Here is a 19,345-nt window from a genome sequence, read left to right as displayed (position 1 = left end):
TCGGGTATGTGAGCCGTTTTGAGCAGCTGCTTGCAAGGAAAGTGTCTCAAGCGTCTTTCAAACCTCTCTCTGCCTCTCTAGCCCCCTCTGCTGTGGATCTTCTGTTTTGACCTGGATCCCAAGTCTTCAAGCCCCTGGTGTCCCTGAGTCCCCAGCAGGGCACCAGCCCTCTCTCCAGGGCGTTTGTACAAGCTGTTGCGCCCGCCCAGAGCACTCTCCCCTCCCCCACACGGACCCCTGTGGCCTCAGCCTACATGGCATCTCAACAAGGCTCTTTCTAACCCCAGTTCACTCCAGAAACATCTGCTGAGCTCCTGCTCTGCCAGCCGCGGGCCCGCACCCCACGGGGAGCTCTGGAGATGCTGGCGATCTCAGGGGGCGACAGGAATCAGACGGCCGCACTCGTGTCCTCAGATGAAAGAAGTGAGACGTGGGCCTGGGAACGAGAGCGTGGCTGGGTGAATCTGGAGATTTCAAAGAAAGCCATGAGGCTGGAAAGCAGAGGCAGGGAGTGGGGGATGGAGCTCTCTGTCGGGCGGGGCGGCGGGGAGGGGGGCTGGGGCTCTGGGTACCTTGGGAAGGCGGTCCGCCGGCCTTCCGTGTTTGCCCAGCTGCTTCTGACTCAGCTTCCACCGCAGGCCTGCAAATCAGAGTCATGGCTCAGTGAGAGCTGCATTTCTCCTTGAAGTTCATATGTTTTTATAAGGAATCTGTTATTGTGATATTATTCACGTACCATAATAGTCGCCCTTTTAAAGTGTTGACATAAGAAATGTCTAAACCTGCAGAGAACTTTCCTAAGAGTTTATTGGAGCCAAACAGAGGACATATGCTGGGGAGCAAGACCTCAAAGGCTCCAGAGGTAACAGTTCGGCAGCCTTTTTTCACGCATTGGACATTCAGAAAGGGCTCCCGGATCCCAGCAACAAGTGCCTTTCCCCGTCCCCTTCTGCCAGCCGCCTTTTCTGTGCCTTCCTTTCTCCTAAGTTCCAAGAGCCCTTCTTTCGCCTCTAACTTGTTTCTTCCACTGCTGTGACTTTCTAAGCAAACCCTTGCTTGCATTTGAGTTCCTTGGCTCTGAACTCTTTCCCAGCCGAACTCAAAACCGGAGGTTGCGGAACGAAGGTCTAACATCTGGTGCCATCGGCCGTTAACAGTACCATGCGCTTTACCTTCACTGTATTAGTTAATTTTCAAAATGACCTCATGAGTTTGGGGTAAGAAGAAAAAAAAAAGAAATTAAAGAGGGAAAGTAAGGAGGATGACAGGGAGGCGGGAAAAGCAAGGCAGGGATTGGAGTAGTTAATTATGTAATGGTTATGTGCTCTCTTGAGGGGGGTTATTTTCAAAGGTGTGTTCACCTAGAGGCACAGAAACAATGGGCAGGGCTTGCTTAGGGCAAAGACAAACCTTTTACTAAAAAGTTATATAGGCCTGGGGTGTGACTACCCAGCAGGACCTGCCCAGTTAGGAATTTATGATCAGATCACCCTGTGAGGTTACCTTCCACAGAGCCCCCTTTTTAACTTACAAAAGTGTACAATTTAGTGGGGTTTTTTTTTTGTATATTCATAAAGTTGTATGACCATCACAACCATCTAATTCTAAAACATTTTCCTGACTTTACAGAGAAAGCATGTATTACCATTCAGCAGCCTGTTCCTGCCCCGCCCCCAGTTGCCGGGAAACCAGTCAGCTCCATTCTGTCTCCAAAGATCTGCCAATGTTGGATATTTTATATACATGGGATCATAAAATATCTGGGATTTTGTATCTGGCTTCTTTCACTGTTTTCAAAGTTGATCCATGTGGTAGCGTGTATCAGCCACTTGTCCCTTTTTATGGCTGAGTGACATTCCATTGTATGGACAGACCACACTGTGTTGGCCCATACACTCGATGGTAGACATTCAGATTGCCTCACTTTTTGTCAGTTACGAGTGATGCTGCTATGGACATTCACGTACAGGTATTTGTAGGGACATAAGTCTTATCTCTCTTGGCTACACACCTAGGAGTGGATTTGCTAGATTATATGGTAACTGTGCGTTTAACCATTTAAGGAACGGCCAGGCTACTTCCAAAGCAGCTGCCCCATTTTACATTCCCAGCAGCAGCGCATCGGGTTCTGATTTCTCCATATCCCCTCCAACACTTCTTATGATCTCACTTTTTTATTATATCCATCCTACTGGGTATGAAGATGTGTCTCATAGTGGTTTTGACTTATATTTTCCTGATGACTCATAATATTGAGGATCTTTTCATGTGCTTATTTGCTATTTGTTCTACCTTCTTTGGAAAATGTTGATTAAAATTTTTGCCTATTTATAAAACTTTTTTATTATTTATTTATTTTTAGAGAGAGGAGAAAGGAGGGAGAAAGAGAGGGAGAGAAAAACATCCTCGTGTGGTTGCCTCTCGCACGCCCCCAACCGGGGACCTGGCCTGCAACCCAGGCATGTGCCCTGACTGAGAATCGAACTGGTGACCTTTTGGTTTGCAGACCAGTGCTCAGTCCACTGAGCCACACCAGCCAGGGTAAACAATTTTTTTAAAGATTTCATTTCTTTATTTTTAGAGACAGGGGAAGGGAGGAGAAAATGAAGGAGAGAAACACCCACAACCCAGGCACATGCCCTCGTCAGGAACTGAACCGGTGACCCATCCGTTTGCAGGCAGGTGCCTAGTCCACTGAACCACCTGGCCAGAGCGGAAGTGTTGCCATATGAACTAAATTAAGTCTATCAAACTAGAAACACAAAATTTCTTTTAATGACATTTTGCATTTTTCAGTGCACAAGCCTTTTTTTTTTTCATTGTACAAGTCTTGCACTCTTTTGTTAAACTTATTCCTGTTTTATTCTTTTTGACGCTAGTATAAACAGCATTGCTTTCTTAATTTCATTTTTGATTGTTTATTGCTATTGTATAGAAATATAATTGTTTTTTGCATGTTGATATTGTATCCCGAAATCTTGCTGAACTTTTCATTAGCTTTGTTATTGAATTTTAATTTATTTTATTTTATTTTTTAGGGAGAGACATTGATTTGTTGTTCCACTTAGTTATGCATTCATTGGTTGCCTCTTGTATGTGCCCTGACCGGAATCAAAAGAGGTGGCTGAGTCCTGAAGGTTGACGAGGAGTGCAGGGAGGTCGTCTTAGGCAGGGGAAGGAACACAGGAGAAGGTGCAGGTGGGACAGAGCCCCAGGGGGATCGTCCAGGGGGCTGAAGCCTGGGTCCCAGCAGTGAGGCAAATGAGGCAGTTGCCTTGGGTACAAAATTTAAGGCCCAAACTCAGTAATCAATGTAACATTTTAATGCAAGCTTTAAAAAGTAATGCAAGCAAGTCTATGATGAGCAAAAATACCAAGTTTACCTAAAGACGGGATCAGTAATAAAGTGTGTCAAGACACAGTGGAGCCTAAGGCAAAAAGAATATCAGTGATACGGACCCTGTGTTTATTGAAAATTTTGATTTTGCCCAGAAAGAAGCCCAGAGCGGTGCCGAAAGAGGAGGTCCAAAAGTGTCCTTTGCACTAGCAACCAAGGGGGTGTTGGGGGTCCTGGGAGGGACCGGCAGCAACCTTTCTAAAGTCTTCCCAGAAGGACAATAGAGCGACAGGAGGCTGTGGCTGAGGAGATTTACGGAGTGGGCCTGGATATATATATATATTTTTTTGTTCAAATTTTTTAATTTATTGATTTGAGAGAGAGAAAGAAGCATTGATTTGCTCTACCCCTTATTTATGCATTCATTTGTTGCTTCTTGTATGTGCTCTGACGGGGGGGGGGGGCGTCAAACCCACAACCTTGGGGTATCAGGATGATGCTCTAACAAACTGAGCTACCCCTCATGGATGAAAGAATATTGTTTCAGAGAAAGATTCTAGCTTCCCTTGGGCCTGGAGATGGGCAAGCTAAGGACCAGGGCTGTATGCAAATCCAAAAATGGGAATGCCCTGGGGAGGTCTCTATTTCCCTGTGAAGTGGAAAATGGGTAACTCTGTTGGGAGGGAGGGGGCGGGGAGAGGTGAGGAGCCCTGCAGAGAAGACAGGGAACAAAGGCCGGGGAGGAGGATGGAAACCAGAGGCAAGATCCAGTCTGGAGCGTCGGCTGCTGAGGAGGACTGTCGGAGACCCGGGCCCGTGTCATCACAGGATTTCTCTCCAGCGAGGCCTGACCTCCTGGAGGCAGAAGGGGAAGCTGACCGTGGCCTAGACTAGGAGATGCGGCAGGGGCGTCGGGGACGGCTAGCATCTGGGCCCATGAGCAGCCCTCCAGCAGGCTCATGGGTCCTCTGGTCCTGGGTCAGCCGGGGAGCTGAGGGCTGACCCCTGAGCTGGCAGAGGAGTATCTCAGGCTGTCTCCAGAAGATGAAGGCCTGGTCCTCTGACTCTGGCCCCTGAGCCCCAGTTGCCTTGCGCATCAAAACACTGGCCTAAATGCCAAGCAAGGCCTGGCAAGGGAGGAAAGGCTTAGGACCACTCTTCAGCTGGCCTGGTTGGTAAGGGGAACTGGGCTCTGCCCCTGTCCACAACCTCACACCAGACACCCCAGGGCCTCTGGCCTCAGGCACGCTTGGCTGGCTGGAGCTGAGGCTGTGAATGCCCCTCCAGGCCAGGTGTGGTGCCCTCTGACCCCATGCTTTGGGCAGCTAACCTGGAAGCAGCCCTGGTCCCTCCACTGTGGCTCTACCTTCAGTGGAGGAACCTACTGGGGACATCAGTCTGCAGGTGGCAGCAGCTCTGGCCTGTGCCTTAGATCCCATTTTGCTTCTTGGCAATTCTATTAACCTTGGAACCAATTCCCTGCTTAAAGACCTGATGTGATTTTCCTGCTCTCGTTGGAGCCCAGTCGAGGCGCTGGGTTCCTGAAGGTCTGGATCTGGGATTGGAGTGAACCCTTCCAAAGACCTGCAGGCTTCCTGCAGTGGGCTGGCGGACCCCCGCACCACGTGAGTCCCACTGTGGCCGACTGGGTTTCTGGGTCCAGAAGTGCCCGTGGATGCCCAGAGTGGGTGCCTCAGTGCCGACAGGTGCACTGGGTAAGGCGGGAGGCCCGGCCACGATAATGGGCTGTGCCAAGCAGCCAGCAGCAGAGGTGGCCGGCGGTGCCCGGCGGCTGCGCAAGTAACCCCGAGGCTCTGGCTGGTGACAGAAGCTGGTCACACTCTTCAGTGTGGGAATCCAGGGAAAAGAACTACAGTGACGCCTCTGTGGCATGTGGTAGCTTCACTGCTCCCCCTCCCAGTCCCCGCTCTGCCAGAACTGCCACCAAAAATCCCAACCAAAGGCGGCACTGGGAGGGCATTTATCAAAACGTGAAAGACGATAGCCTTTGACCCAGCTAGTCTACGTTTAAATTATAAATATTTTATATGTTATACGGATATAATTTTAATGTGCAAATGTAGTATGCAAAAAGGTTGTTTACCATGACACTTTGTAATAGCGAAGCACAGGAAATAAATCTACGCGCCCAGCATTGGGGGCTTGCTAAATGGATGGCCCCTCACATGGGGGCCATGCAGCCATCACAAAGGATGAGGCAGCTCTGCATGGGCTTGTGTGGAATGAGCTGCAAGAGAAATCCAGTCAACAGCAAAGAAAAAGAAGGGAGCATGTGGCGTGGTGTAGATAGTGTGACGGCATTTGTACTCGTCGGCAGCCGTCCGTCTCGAGAGACGATGGTGTAGCTTCTTAAGAGTCTATCTGCACCGCCGAGAATGGTTGTGCAGTCCGACTCGGGAGTGACACGGTATCTGTCTCCTCCCATGTTGAATCGACATCTTGCGATGAAGCTGGAGTGTCCTCTCCAGTGGAGCTGAAGCTACAGAGCCTGGGCAGGGTGATATGGAGGGTCTGCTGTTGCCCATGCAGCAGACCCCCCCTCTCTTCGCAGCTGAAGGATCCAAGGGAAAGACGGAGTCAATACAGCTTGGCTTCAGGTGCGCCGCAGGAGTTGCCGGTGTTGACTACAACGTCAAACCGCCTTAGGGACTCCGGCTCCGGATTTTCTGTCGGGGTTTACTCCCTTAGCCTTTCCCCTGAAGAGGTATGCCGCAAGGCAGCAGAGGTTTTTTGGAATCAGAGTTTTCCTTAGTAAATACACCTGTTTGTAAAGCCATTCACTGAATCTGGAAAGATACTCTAGAGACTGCTACTGGCATGGTCCTGGGACAGAATGGAGATGGGGGAGGGCACTCGGACCCCCGCGGCAAGAGAATAAAGCTGGAGGTAGCCTTACCTAAGCTTCTCGGCACTCGGGGAGCCCATGCGTGGTTTCCTTTCTAGAATCTCAGATTTAGAACCCTTGAGGATATGAACCTGACCCACCTTTGCCTTATTCTTCGTACTTAGGCTTACCCTGAGATATAACAGATAATGGAAATAAACGATCTCCTCTCCCTCTCTATTCAAGTCACCATCTGTCAATGGTAACTGGCTAATATTAATTAAGGGCTTATTATATGCCCTCAAATAATACCTGCAACGTCGCAACACTCATAACAACCCTGGCAGGTACTATTATTATCCCCATTTTACACAGAAACTGTGATGACAGACCAAGGTCTCAATTTAAATCCTAGCCCCTCCACTTACCAGCTATGGGACCCCATGCAAATTACCTTCCCTCTATGCCCCGTTTCTGGAAAACAGTGATAACTTTTTAAAGGTTATTATTATCATTCAATTATATTTTATTATGCCACTTAAAGGTTATTTTGAAGAGTAAATGAGTTAATATAGAAAGAACTGGAATAGTGCTTGGAACTTCAGAGGTCTTATAAAAAATATTAGATAGTACCATATTTCTATCTCAGGCTGACCCAAAGCAAGGCATCTGAACACTAAACTGTATTGCCTCACTCCACTGCTTCTTTTACAGAAATACATCATTTTTTCATTCAAATGATTTTTACCACGGCTCCGGGAATACAGCAGAGAACAAAGGCTGTGTTCTCATGGCTGGGGAGGGATCAAACGACGATGAACAGCCAAGAGACATGCCAGTTATTGATAAGTACCTGGTGAAAATGGGTAGAGTAACGGGATAGGGAGTCTGGTGGTGATTTTCATTGGAGGGCTGGGGAAGTCCTCTTAAAGAGGTAATATTAAGTGAAATCTGAATGGCAAGGAGCCAGCCAGGCCAGGATTTCTAAAATTCATCCCTGTCCCTGGGTGATGCCCACTGTTCCCCTCTGCGGCCTCTTCCCCTTAGTGCGCTAGGCTTGCTCTGTGCCAACCTGCTGGGAAACACCGGGCTCTTATTCCCCATGCCTTCCCTCATTGCTGCTCTTTCTGTCCCCTTAGCCTCCTTTCCAGAGTTCGAAATGTGACCTCCTCAGGGGGTCTCCACGGATCTTCAAAAGCAGGGTGCAGACCGCTGAAGGCGCCCCAGGCTCCTCCCTGATCCAAGCACCCCACGGGGTAGCTATGGGTTTCCCGTGTGTTCAGTCCCAGGAGTGTTCTCATAAGAATTACAAGATAACTCGGCGGCTCACAAGCATCCCCTAGGGCCTTTGTTAAAATACAAAATCTGGGCCCCCAACCCAGACCTCTTTACATCAGGATTTCCAGAGGTGATCCTGCACATCAGTTCAGCTGGGGGAATCTCGCCAGAGCTGCAGGTATCTTGGTTTTGTAGGAACCTGGGTACCAGGCGCCCGGAATCTCTCCCAGGCAAGCTCCCCACGGAAGGAAGCGCCCTGGGGCAAGCTCAGCACCGAGGCCGTTTGCCCGCAGGGACCTATAGGAGTCGTTGTCAAAAGCACAACAAAGAATCTGCTGAGCCGCTGCCATCAAGGGAACCTTCCGCTGGGCTCTTGACCCGCTCCTGGACCACCCGGTAGCCTGCTTCTCGGCCACCCGCTAACGGATCTTGTGAGCGGTCGAAGGCACGGGTCCGTGGCCGGCCGGGCCAGGTCCCCTTCCCCACCCGTTACAACGCGCTGCGACCGCCCAAGTTATCTCTTCGAGCCTGTTCCCAATCGGGTGCAATACCGAGTGCCCGAGGTTACCCCGGCCACAGTAAACCTCACAGATACACGCGATTGCCTTTGTTTTTATTTGTTTTGCTTTTACTAACAGCTCTCAGGAAGCAACTTCAGGCACACGGCCCGGGGTGGGGGGCATCGCCGGCAGACAGGGGTTTGCAGGCCCTGGTTCGCTGGCGGGCGGGGCTCAGGTGGGCCTCGGACTCCGGCGTGAGCCTCCGGTCTCGGGCTCATCAGTAGGGACACGGGGGCTTATTTCTTTCTCCACGACCGCCGGAGGCTGAGCGTGGAGTGCGGAACGGGGACATCGAGGACGTCCGCCCGCGTGGGCAGGATCCGGACACATTCCCGGGACAGGATCCGGTCACATTCCCGGGACAGGAGACCCCGAGAACCCGCGGCGCCAAAAAATGCCCCCCCCCCCCCCGCCCCCCGCGGCAGAGGCTCCGCAAACGCAGGCCGCGGAGAAGCGCTTCGGTAACCGCGCGCCCACCGCCCAATCGGCGCCTGCCTTGCACAAAGCGAGTCCTCCCCAGCAGGGCGCCGAAACCGAGTCTCCTCCCACTTCCCTGGCGGCCTCGGCCCGCCCACTCCCGCCCGGGCCCCGCCCCGCGCCGTTCTTGATAGAGGTTCGCGATTGGCTCGTGGGATGAGCGCGAACTCTGGTTGGTTGAAATGGAGTCACGAGGGCATAGTCGTCGCCTTTCCAGAGGCGATTACTGGGCAGGCTCAGTCTTTCGCCTCAGTCTCGAGCTCTAGCTGGCAGTGCAACGTACGCGCTCCGGATCTCCAGTGCCAGCGGCCGCCATCGACGTCGTTAGGTCCCTTTGGGCTCATCTGCGCCACTCACCCGCCACACGCTCGGCCGTCATAAGCCGCCACCATGGTGAAGCTCGCAAAGGTAAGAGGCCTTCCTCCCGTAAGCGCGGACGTCGAGGCCTGTTCTAAGAGCAGCGCGCGCGCGCGGCGCCGCGAGGAGGAGGCCCTGAACGCCATCCCGGGCGCGTTCGGGGGCGCCATGCTGCGGGAAGTCTCGCGTGACTAACGCGGATGTCTCGCGTGTTTTGGCTGCTTGGTGGCGAACTGAAGAGCTTCGGCAGGTGTCGCGGGTGGTTGATTCCGTGGTGAAAGATTTAGGGACTGCGCCTGGGGAGGGGGCGCTGGGCCTCGGGGTGGCGGGATGAGGCCAAACTCCTGCGACGGAGCGCGACCGGGCCCCGCCTCCAGGCGCACGTGTCTGGGCGCGCGGCCCGCCACGTGGGCCATGCCGGGCGAGTCGCGGTGTCTCCGGAGGGGACCTTGCGTTGAGGCGGGGAGCGGCGGGATTACTTCAGGTGGGTGCTTGCGGCCCGTGGGATCTTGGGCTTGAGGTGGACTCCGGGAGGAAGTCCTGCCGCGTGCTTTCTGTGCCGGGATCCGCGCACGTGGTGGCCTGCGAGGTACCCCCACGTGGCTCCAGTGGGTCCTGGAAGGGGCGGGGTTTCCCTGGGAAAAGACGTGATGAGAAGACCAAAGGTAGTTAGGTTAAGACGTGTCTGCTTTTCTTCTAAGTTGCCCTAATTTAAATTTAGAGGAGAGGGGTGGTATAAGGTGTCGGAATTTACCGATGGCTTTTTTTTCTTTTACCATTTTATTTATTTTTAGAGAGAGGGAGAGAAGCATCGATGCGTGGTTGCCTCTTGCGTGCCCCGAGCTGGGGACCTGGCCCACAACCCAGGCCTGTGCCCTGACTGGGAATCGAACTGGCGACCCTTCAGTTCGCAGGCCGGCGCTCAGTCCTCTGAGCCGCACCAGCCAGGGCTACCCCAGGCTCTTTTAAGGTCGCTTCCCCTAGGCCAAGGGTTGTGGGTCGTTGGCCATTGAAACGGTCCATTTGCAGGCTCCTCGGTATTAGAAATTGAGTCTGATATAAGAGTAGGTCCTGGAAGTGCGGTTTTTAAAGCGGGGGTGCTTAATGAACGCAGCAGGAAGCGGGAGACATTTCCTTGAAGTTGCCTTTTACCTAAGGTTGGTTTATGTTGTGATCCCTAAAGGTAGGAAAAGTGGGTTCTGAGCTGGGGAGATGACTGCACCGTGTGACGGCAAAATGAGGGGGGTGTAACGTGTTAATTATTATCTGTGTCTATTTCAGGCTGGTAAAAACCAAGGTGACCTCAAGAAAATGGCTCCTCCCCCAAAGGAGGTAGAAGAAGATAGTGAAGATGAGGAAATGTCAGAAGATGAAGATGAAGAAAGCAGTGAAGAAGAGGTAATTGTATACAATTTGATGCAGAATGGAGAGCGAAAACAGGTGGTCCTGCGGGTCTGAAAATAACTGGCAGAAATAAGGTGGTGTTCGTTCACACGTGTCCTGTTGCGAGTGGAGTGTCTCAGTCTTCCCTGACCGGTCAGATACCGTGAGGGTAGGGATTGGGGTGAGCTGGAGAGAGAAGATCCTCCTGTGCCCACCTGGGCAGGGCCTCGTGTGATGGTAGAACAGATGGTCTCCCCAGCTTCAGCGTGTCAGCCCCGCGTGCCAGGTGAGGAAACCGCCTGGACAGCTGTCCTGCACGTGGCAGTGTTGAGCATCCCAGCCCAGGGCGAGGCCACCCTTCCTGGGTGCCTTTTGTGACTCCCCAGCAGGTCTCAGGTCCTTGCATGGGTTCTGTAGTCCTGGTCACGGTGTTATAACTCCTTGGAGAGCGCGGACTGCCCCCTCCCTCTGTGCCACCTCGTCACTTGTACTCCTAGCTGCTCTTGCTTCCCTGTAAAATCAACTAAATTATATTTTAATATGTTGCCTGATAAAACTGGTGGCCAACAAAAAGTAGCTTTGAGTGTGACTTAAATGTAGATATGTAATTTTTTATCAGGTAACAGCTTATTTTTAAATTTGTATTAATAATGCAAGAATTGAGCCTATTTGATACTCATTTCATCTCTGGTCCTAAGACTGAGCTTTCAATGAACTTTATGTGACCTCCCACAGGTCACACTTAGAGATTTCTTTCTTCTCTCTCTCTCTCTCTCTCTCTCTCTCTCTCTCTCTCTCTCTCTCTCTCTCTCTCTCTCCTTTTTCTTTCTTTTCTTTCTTCTCTACAAACATTTTATTAGAGAAACATCAGTGGGTAAGAGATAATCAGTTGGTTGCATGTGCCCTGTCTGGGAATCAAACCTGCAACTCTTGGGTTCACAGGCTGGCACTCAGTCCACTGAGCCACACCGGCCAGGGTAACACTTAGAGATTTCTAAGTTCAAGGTTTTTAGTTAACAGAAATCAATTCCTAATCCAAAAACAACATGTAAAGTTGGTACTACTAACGTTTTTAGAAGAGAAAAACATCTGAGGCTTAGAACGCCTTGCCTAGGGCCACAGAGCAGCGTGGTAGCCAGACAGCCTGTTCTCAGTCGCTTTGCGGTGTGCTGCCTCAGGCTGAAGTCGTTCGAGGATGTGGTCCAGAAATTCACCGATCTGGGTCCAGAGGTATTTGAAGTGTTTAAGGGTTCGTTATGCTTGGGTGTTTTACCTGGAAATGAGGACTTATCCTCGGAGGTATGCAGAAGGACATTTAACGTGACCCTACAGTTGAACATGCTAGCATGTATCTAATGTATGTAGTCTTCAGCCAGGCTCAGTGTCAGAATTTAGCACTCAGTTCTGTGGGACCAAGGCTCCCTTCTTAAGTTTGAAAATACTCATTTGTTTTTATTTATTCTTCAGGTGATCATTCCGCAGAAAAAAGGCAAGAAGGCTACCACAACTCCAGCAAAGAAGGTGATGGTTTCCCCAGCAAAAAAGATGGTGGTTGCCACACCAGCCAAGAAAGCAGTTGTCACCCCTGGCAAAAAGGCAGTGGCTATGCCTGCTCCTGGCAAAAAGGCAGCAGTCACGCCAGCCAAAGCAGTAGCCACACCTGGCAAGAAGGGAGGTACACCAGCCAAAGCATTGGTAGCAGCCCCTGGTAAGAAGGGAGTGGCCACCCCAGCCAAGGGAGCAAAGAACGGCAAAAATGCCAAGAAGGAAGACAGTGATGAGGAAGATGATGAAGACAGTGAAGAGGAGGAGGATGAGGATGAAGATGAAGATGAGGATGAATTTGAGCCAGCAGTGAAGAAAGCTGCTGCTGTTGCTCCTGCCTCAGATGATGAGGATGAGGATGAAGATGATGATGAAGATGATGAGGATGAGGATGATGATGAGGATGAAGATGAAGAAGATGGTAAGGAGTTCTAGGGTTCTTGTTTGTAAGATGTGTTAGGGGTGAGGTTGGGGGATGGGCAACATGCAAACGGACTCTTTCCATGACACCGTGGGGTTAGATAAAAGTCTCCCAGGGCTTCTCTGGGCTGTTCGTATACTAGAGTGAGACCCGTGAATGATTGCCTGCCCCTGAGAAAATGTTTAATGCAACACATTCTATGAGTATTTTTCAAAATACAGGGTTTTGCTTCTGTTAATTTTTGCCATAACTACTAAGCACAGTATTTTTTTTCCTTTAGATTTCTCTAGAATGAATGTTGACTGGGGATCATTCTCTGAGTTTTTGACTAGGTTGCTTCTCTTTCAGACTCTGAAGAAGAACCTATGGAGGTTGCACCAGCCAAAGCTAAGAAAGTTGCAAAAGCTGTTGTTGTGAAGGCCAAGAGCACAGCTGAGGATGAAGATGAAGAGGATGACGACGAAGAGGACGATGATGAAGAGGATGATGAGGATGATGAAGATGAAGAGGAGGAGGATGAAGAGGATGAAGATGGTAAAGAAGTTAGATTCTAAATTATAGTAGAATGAGTTTTATTTAAAGGAGGTACTTGGGTATGTGTGGCTACATATGGATGACACAGGTCGTTTGAAATCTTGTGCAGAGCCAGTCAAAGATGCAGCACCTGGAAAACGAAAGAAGGAAATGGCCAAACAGAAAGCTGCTCCTGAAGCCAAGAAGCAGAAGGTGGAAGGTAACTGGGCAGGATTGTCGGGGGTGGGGCCCGGCAGCACAAGTGATGAACAGCAGAGGGACTTAATTCTGAAACCTGATGTTACATTGCAGTATGCTGATGTGCTGTGCATACAGATTTGTGCTGGGAATGAGGCTCACACCATGGTAGATTAACTTGAGTTCATTTTTTGTACAGCCACAGAACCAACTACAGCTTTCAATCTCTTTGTTGGAAACCTGAACTTCAGCAAATCTGCCCCTGAATTAAAAACGGGTATCAGTGACGTTTTCGCTAAAAACGATCTTGCTGTCGTGGATGTCAGAATTGGTATGTCTCGGTGAGTATGCGGGGTTGGACCACAGCGTCTCTGCACGTGACTCCTGCGTCTGCTGTTGCTTTCTGTTCTCCCTTTTTAGAGCCTTAGCCCTCTGCCCTTAAGCATGAATGTGTCCTCAAGAGTTTAGACGTTAATGAATTTTTATTCAGATTATCAGGTTGTAAAGCCCCCAGACTGAAATTTCCATAATCTCCCTGAACTTCTGATGTAGCACAAGATGACTTTTACTAAAGCTACGAGTTTTTAAAGCTTTTATTACCTAAAACTGTTAGATCGGAATAACCATGACAGTGAGTGCTTTTACCCACCCAAGATTCTCTGGGTGCTGGAGCAGGTCCTTCCGTTGGCTGACACGGGCAGTGTGGGTAATAAAGACAACCACGGAGGTGAGCCTGCATCAGGTCTGGGTGCTTGGGCCTTGCTCTGTATCTCCAGCTTGCAGAGCCTGACTTTATTTTGTTAATAAGTGTAGCTGCTTTTTAATTTAATCTGCTTCCACCATCACATTAGTGCTCCTGCTTGCTTAGAATACGTGTTAATGTGGCTCCTGTTTTTGTTTTTTTTTCAAACCTGTAATTATGTGTCTCTGCCTTACCACTTTGAAGGAAGTTTGGTTATGTGGATTTTGAATCTGCTGAAGACCTGGAAAAAGCCTTGGAACTCACAGGTTTAAAAGTCTTTGGTAATGAAATTAAACTAGAAAAACCAAAGGGAAAAGACAGTAAAAAAGGTATGTAGTGCTTTAGATAACTTCTAAAATTTTATTTATTGATTTCAGAGAGAGAGAGAGAAACATCTATTTGTTGTTCACTTCTGCATGCATTGGTTAATTCTTGTATGTGCCCTGACCAGGGATCGAACCCACAACTTTGGTACATGGGGACGATGCTCTAACCAACTGAGCTACCCGACCAGGGCCCGCCTTAGGTGATTGTGATACTGATAGGTAACTTGTTAATGGATGTGTTTCTAGTCTAATTGGCCAGGTTAAGTATTTGAGGATTAAATGAGTTAGAATGTTAAATGTTTACAACAGTACCTGGCACTTGTTACTGGTGTTACAAATTCCCGAGGCAGGCAAGCAAGAATGGACTGAAGTCAAGAAAGAATCGGTTAGATACACAGGCATACCTTGGACGTTCTACAGATTTGGTTCCTGACCACTTGTAATCAAGCAGGTGTCGCAGTAAAGAAGTTACAGCCTTTTTGCTGGTGGAGGGTCTTGATTTCAATTAGTTCTAAAAACGCGATACCTATGAAGCGCAATAAAGCATAGTGAATAAAACAAGGTATGCCTGTAGCTGAATTAGTACAGAGATGCCTCTCCTCACTGGAACTAGATGGGGTCCGACTTCCTTTTTGTATCCTTCGCATACTTTGTCATGTTTCATGTGTGTTTATGACTTTAAATTTAAAAATACTAAGCACATGGTAGGTTGTTTCAAGAATCCAGCACATAGTTTGATATCAGTTGTGATAGCAACTTGTTTTGCCACTGCTGTGTCTCCATACTGTCAGAGTGTCTTGTGCATTATGGGGTCTCAAACTAACATCTTAAATAGAACTTTTCTGTTGGCCAGTATCTCGGGGGAGAGGTCTTTTAACTTACCTGATTCATTTTGGTTTTTACCTAGATCGAGATGCAAGAACACTTTTGGCTAAAAATCTGCCTTATAAAGTTACTCAGGATGAATTAAAAGAGGTGTTTGAAGATGCTATGGAGATCAGATTAGTCAGCAAGGACGGAAAGAGTAAAGGGTATGTTTTGTGTCTACTGGAATGTTAAGAGTTGTATTAAAACTAATGCACTGTAATTTTAAAAAGAAACCTTGATCTAACTCTTCCTCGGGGTATGATTTGGGCAAATTAATTCATCTATAACGTATGCTTCAATTTCTTATCTGTACATTGGGGATAACACATTTAATTCAGTGATTTTAAAAGATTAATTAATGTGTATAAAGTATTATATGAAATGTGCTCAGTGCATGCTTTGTAAGTAATGGCAATTGCAGTGAGTTAGGGTTACCATGAACAGATTTTCTAGGAGTATTTGGCAACCTTCGCATATTGGGATGAAAGTTTTCATTGAAAGTGGAAGATGGCAGAAACTTCAAACATTTCAGTTAGTATAAAATAGGACATTTTTATTGTACTCAACTAAAGCAAAGTCATGTTGCTGAGATCAAAACGTTTGTGTTAAAGCATTAATTAGGTTTCAGAAGTGAACTGAATTCTTAGTGTTTTTTTAATTCCTCCCCCTAACCTCCCATTGCAGGATTGCTTATATTGAATTTAAGACAGAAGCTGATGCAGAGAAAACCTTGGAAGAGAAGCAGGGAACAGAAATAGATGGGCGATCCATTTCCCTGTACTATACTGGAGAGAAAGGTCAAAGTCAAGACTACAGAGGTGGCAAGAATAGCACTTGGAGTGGTAAGAATTTATAGGTTTCCTACAGGGTTCCAGAACTGATAGAAATCCTTTGCATCTTTGAACTTTATACGAATTGACTGATTAATTGAATGTGGGTGTATATTAATCAAGGAAGTTATACCTCTTCATAATAGTTGAGGGTCTTTGAAATCATTTTGCATTAAAACAGCTCTGACTGCCTTTGTATGTATTTTTATGTTTTAAATGACTTATGTACATTTTAAAATGATAAAATCATTCTAGGAACATACACACCAGTAGTCAGCTTACACATCTGAACAGCAGGAATAGAAGGAAACAGGACATAACAGTGCATAATAGGTACTTGGTGTGTTGAGACACTTGGTGTGGGATTCCATTTGCCCCAACAGTAGCGTGTTTAGAAAACACTAGTATGTTAACTCCTAAACACAAATTCTTCACAAGAATAGCTGTGACTAAAGTTTGCAAACCACTGTTTCAGTCTTAATTTGGCATCTCTCTATTTGTAGGTGAATCAAAAACTCTGGTTTTAAGCAACCTTTCATACAGTGCAACAGAAGAAACTCTTCAGGAAGTATTTGAGAAGGCAACATCTATCAAAGTGGCCCAGAACCAAAATGGCAAATCTAAAGGGTAAGATAATCTGTACAGTATTCCCTCACTTATCGCGGGTGTTACGTTCTAGACACCCACCCACCCCCTGCGATAGGTGACAATCCGTGAAGTAGAAACCTTACATTTATTTTAGTATTTATGTATATTTAAGACTTTATAAACCTTTCCCGTACACTTATAAACCGTTTCCAGTCCCTTATTAACCTTTCCCATTCCATTATCAACCTTTTCCACACTTCTATAAACACCACTTATGTTCTTAAACATATTCTACACTGTTAAATCTACAGAACTTACCATATGTATACAGTACCACAAAATCTCGCAATATAGCGAAAAGTTCATGATAAATAATTAAATATAATATTTTTAAAAATCCCATAATACATTGAGGCCGCAATAAGTGAACCACGATATAGAGAGGGACTACTATACCTCTGTTGTCAGTTACAGTCTGTAGGAGTGTCTTGCATAGGTAAAACCATGTTTCCCTGGCTGTTGGAAGCGGGATTACGTTAGCTAGACAAATCCATATAGAGAGCACTGGTTTTATGTGCTTGAAGAAAAAGGCTCAGTGGCATCAGATGTGATTGCAGAGGAGCCATGAGCTTGGTATCTTAGTCTAAATGTTGACTCTTCACCTGCAGGTATGCATTTATAGAATTTGCTTCATTTGAAGATGCTAAAGAAGCTCTAAATTCCTGTAATAAGAGAGAAATTGAGGGCAGAGCAATCAGGCTGGAATTGCAAGGACCCAGAGGATCACCTAACGCGAGAAGCCGTGAGTTACCGTGAACAGGACCTCGTGGTTGGGGGACAGCTTTCATTTTTGGGGCAGATCTAGAGGTGAACATTGGGTGTTTCTGTTGCTGCTGAGTAAACGACACTGGATATGATGACTGATTGTCTGAGAAATAATTGATGAAATCCCAAGAAAATTCCTCTAGATAGTCAAGTTCTGATCCAGCTCCGTCAGCTCTGAGCAGCAGACGTGCCCGCGGTTTACTGCCTGCCTGCTCTAGGGCCACTGTCCACTCCTGTGGTTGGTTCTGCTTTTCATAAAAGGTCTGACACTAGTTCTGCTGCTTTGGGCATCAAGGTAAACTTGAGATGGCAGTTGATTTGAGCCCTTTGCTTTCATTAAGCATTGGTTGACTGAGATTACCTTCTTTATCTCACAGAGACACCTTCAGCTTCCGCTAAGACAAGCATTCTTGGGCAGTAGTTAGGCTAAACATGTAAACCCAGCGTGTCGTCGTTATGAATTGTGATTTTAAATAAATGGTTTATTTTGTTATTCTTCCCAGAGCCATCCAAAACTCTGTTTGTCAAAGGTCTGTCTGAGGAGACTACAGAAGAGACATTAAAGGAGTCGTTTGATGGCTCTGTTCGGGCCCGGATAGTCACAGACCGGGAGACGGGCTCTTCTAAAGGGTGAGATTCAGGGGTGTGCAGTGTCTCCCGAGTGGAGGCCTCCCGTCAGCGTATCTTCTCATTGAGCTCCTTTCTGTCGCTCTGTGGCAGTTTATGGATTCGCACGAGAAGAAGAGAGACAGTTCACAGAGCCAGCATTGTTTTGCCTCCTGTCTTCAGAGGGCTGTTGCTGTTCTGTGAGACATTCTGTCGTTCGGGCTCTCAGGGAGAGCAGTTTCAGCTTGCCCCAGAGCGAGCTATCTGGTCCTTGGATCTGCTCCCAACGGAGCGAGGTTACTTCCTAGGGGATCCCGGGCCGATATGTGAGGTTAGCTTTGGCGTGTGGTCCGTATCTCTCTGCTTTATAAAGGGAATTTTGTTTGGTGTTTTAGGTTTGGTTTTGTAGATTTCAACAGTGAGGAAGACGCCAAAGCAGCCAAGGAGGCCATGGAAGATGGTGAAATCGATGGAAACAAAGTGACTTTGGACTGGGCCAAGCCTAAGGGTGAAGGTGGCTTCGGGGGTCGTGGCGGAGGCCGAGGTGGCTTTGGAGGCCGAGGTGGTGGCAGAGGAGGCCGAGGAGGATTTGGGGGCCGAGGCCGGGGAGGTTTTGGAGGTAAGGATCATGGAGGGCCGCCTCAACGTGGACACTGACGCTGTATCAGCGCTCACTAGTCGTTGGGGTGGGAGAACCGGCAGCTTTGCACCTCTGGAATGACGTCTTCCCTTCCTGCAGGTCGAGGAGGCTTCCGGGGAGGCAGAGGCGGCGGCGGCGACCACAAGCCACAGGGAAAGAAGACGAAGTTTGAATAATTTCTTCTATTCCTGTCTTTCCCTCTTCCGTTTGAAAGAAAGGACTCTGGGGTCTCTACTCTGTTACTGATCACTGACAGAGCCTTCTAAGGACATTCCAAGACAGTATATACAGCCCTGTGGTCTATTTGGAAATCCGCATAGTTAACATTTCAAGGGAGATACCTTGTTGGTTTTGACTGGATATTCATATAAACTTTTTAAAGAGATGAGTGATAGAGCTAACCCTTATCTGTAAGTTTTTGAATTTATATTGTTTCTTCCCATGTACAAAACCATTTTTTCCTACAAATAGGTTTTTGTGTGTGTGTTGGGGGGTATAAAGGAAAGAATGTTTTATCATGATTTCGCTTCAGCAACTTTGGGACAAATTAAAGGTCCTAAACTCTGGTGCCAGACTTATACTTCGTAGCGTGTTTCTCCGGGAATGTCGCTGCAGGGGGAGCATGGCGGACCCAGCCCTGCCACTCCAGGTGCAGCCACCCCTGGTGGGAGTGCGCGCTGCTCGGGTTTCAAGGGCCCCAGACAAGTTGCGGTGGAATAAAGTGGTCTGCTGTGGCTTCTGCTTGTAGCAAGCCGGGGAGCCGGTGTCCTGGAAGGGCTCAGGACACACTGAGTCCTTAGGTAGTGCAGCTGTGAGCGTGGGTTCTGGAATAGGGAGTGACGAACGAAGAGAATTCGGAGGCTTTGGGACTGGGCGGCTTGGGAGGAAACTTATTGATCCAGGAGATGGACCCTGTGTTTTTGTAAGTCTCCCAGCAACCTCAGGTTAAACCGCCAAGAAAGGCTTTTGGTTTTGCACAAGATGTATAGTGCCCAGACATTCTGTCT

The 19,345-nt window shown here is 48.2% G+C and overlaps 1 protein-coding gene and 3 non-coding genes across 4 annotated transcripts; all 4 read left to right on the top strand.

Annotated features, from left to right (window-relative positions):
• Nucleotides 1–8,728: 8,728 nt before the first annotated feature.
• On the top strand, nucleotides 8,729–18,904 carry NUCLEOLIN (nucleolin multifunctional protein). The gene is made up of 14 exons (XM_090284958.1): nucleotides 8,729–8,905; nucleotides 10,136–10,252; nucleotides 11,705–12,203; nucleotides 12,552–12,737; nucleotides 12,847–12,936; nucleotides 13,114–13,255; nucleotides 13,861–13,985; nucleotides 14,890–15,013; nucleotides 15,534–15,691; nucleotides 16,183–16,306; nucleotides 16,936–17,069; nucleotides 17,596–17,722; nucleotides 18,094–18,317; nucleotides 18,438–18,904. The coding sequence occupies exons 1-14, from the start codon at nucleotides 8,888–8,890 to the stop codon at nucleotides 18,512–18,514; spliced, it is 2,145 nt and encodes a 714-aa protein (XP_090141084.1). The 5' UTR covers nucleotides 8,729–8,887; the 3' UTR covers nucleotides 18,515–18,904.
• Nucleotides 12,972–13,041, top strand: LOC150022781 (small nucleolar RNA SNORD82). Its single transcript, XR_016513621.1, has one exon. It is a non-coding gene; the product is annotated as a small nucleolar RNA SNORD82 (small nucleolar RNA).
• Nucleotides 17,176–17,255, top strand: LOC150022780 (small nucleolar RNA SNORD20). Its single transcript, XR_016513635.1, has one exon. It is a non-coding gene; the product is annotated as a small nucleolar RNA SNORD20 (small nucleolar RNA).
• On the top strand, nucleotides 17,775–17,909 carry LOC150022779 (small nucleolar RNA SNORA75). Its single transcript, XR_016513612.1, has one exon. It is a non-coding gene; the product is annotated as a small nucleolar RNA SNORA75 (small nucleolar RNA).
• Nucleotides 18,905–19,345: the final 441 nt, after the last annotated feature.

Source organism: Furipterus horrens, unplaced genomic scaffold, assembly GCF_987537825.1.
Source record: "Furipterus horrens unplaced genomic scaffold, mFurHor1.1.pri manual_scaffold_1, whole genome shotgun sequence".
NCBI classification, from domain to species: domain Eukaryota; kingdom Metazoa; phylum Chordata; class Mammalia; order Chiroptera; family Furipteridae; genus Furipterus; species Furipterus horrens.
This window is presented reverse-complemented; position numbering and strand designations above follow the sequence as displayed.

What these genes read in the sequence shown, in the direction of transcription:
- NUCLEOLIN (XM_090284958.1), top strand. An exon ending in CAAGAATAGCACTTGGAGTG is followed by an intron (nt 15,692 to 16,182) that starts GTAAGAATTTAT and finishes CTCTATTTGTAG; the next exon opens with GTGAATCAAAAACTCTGGTT. An exon ending in GAGACGGGCTCTTCTAAAGG is followed by an intron (nt 17,723 to 18,093) that starts GTGAGATTCAGG and finishes TTGGTGTTTTAG; the next exon opens with GTTTGGTTTTGTAGATTTCA.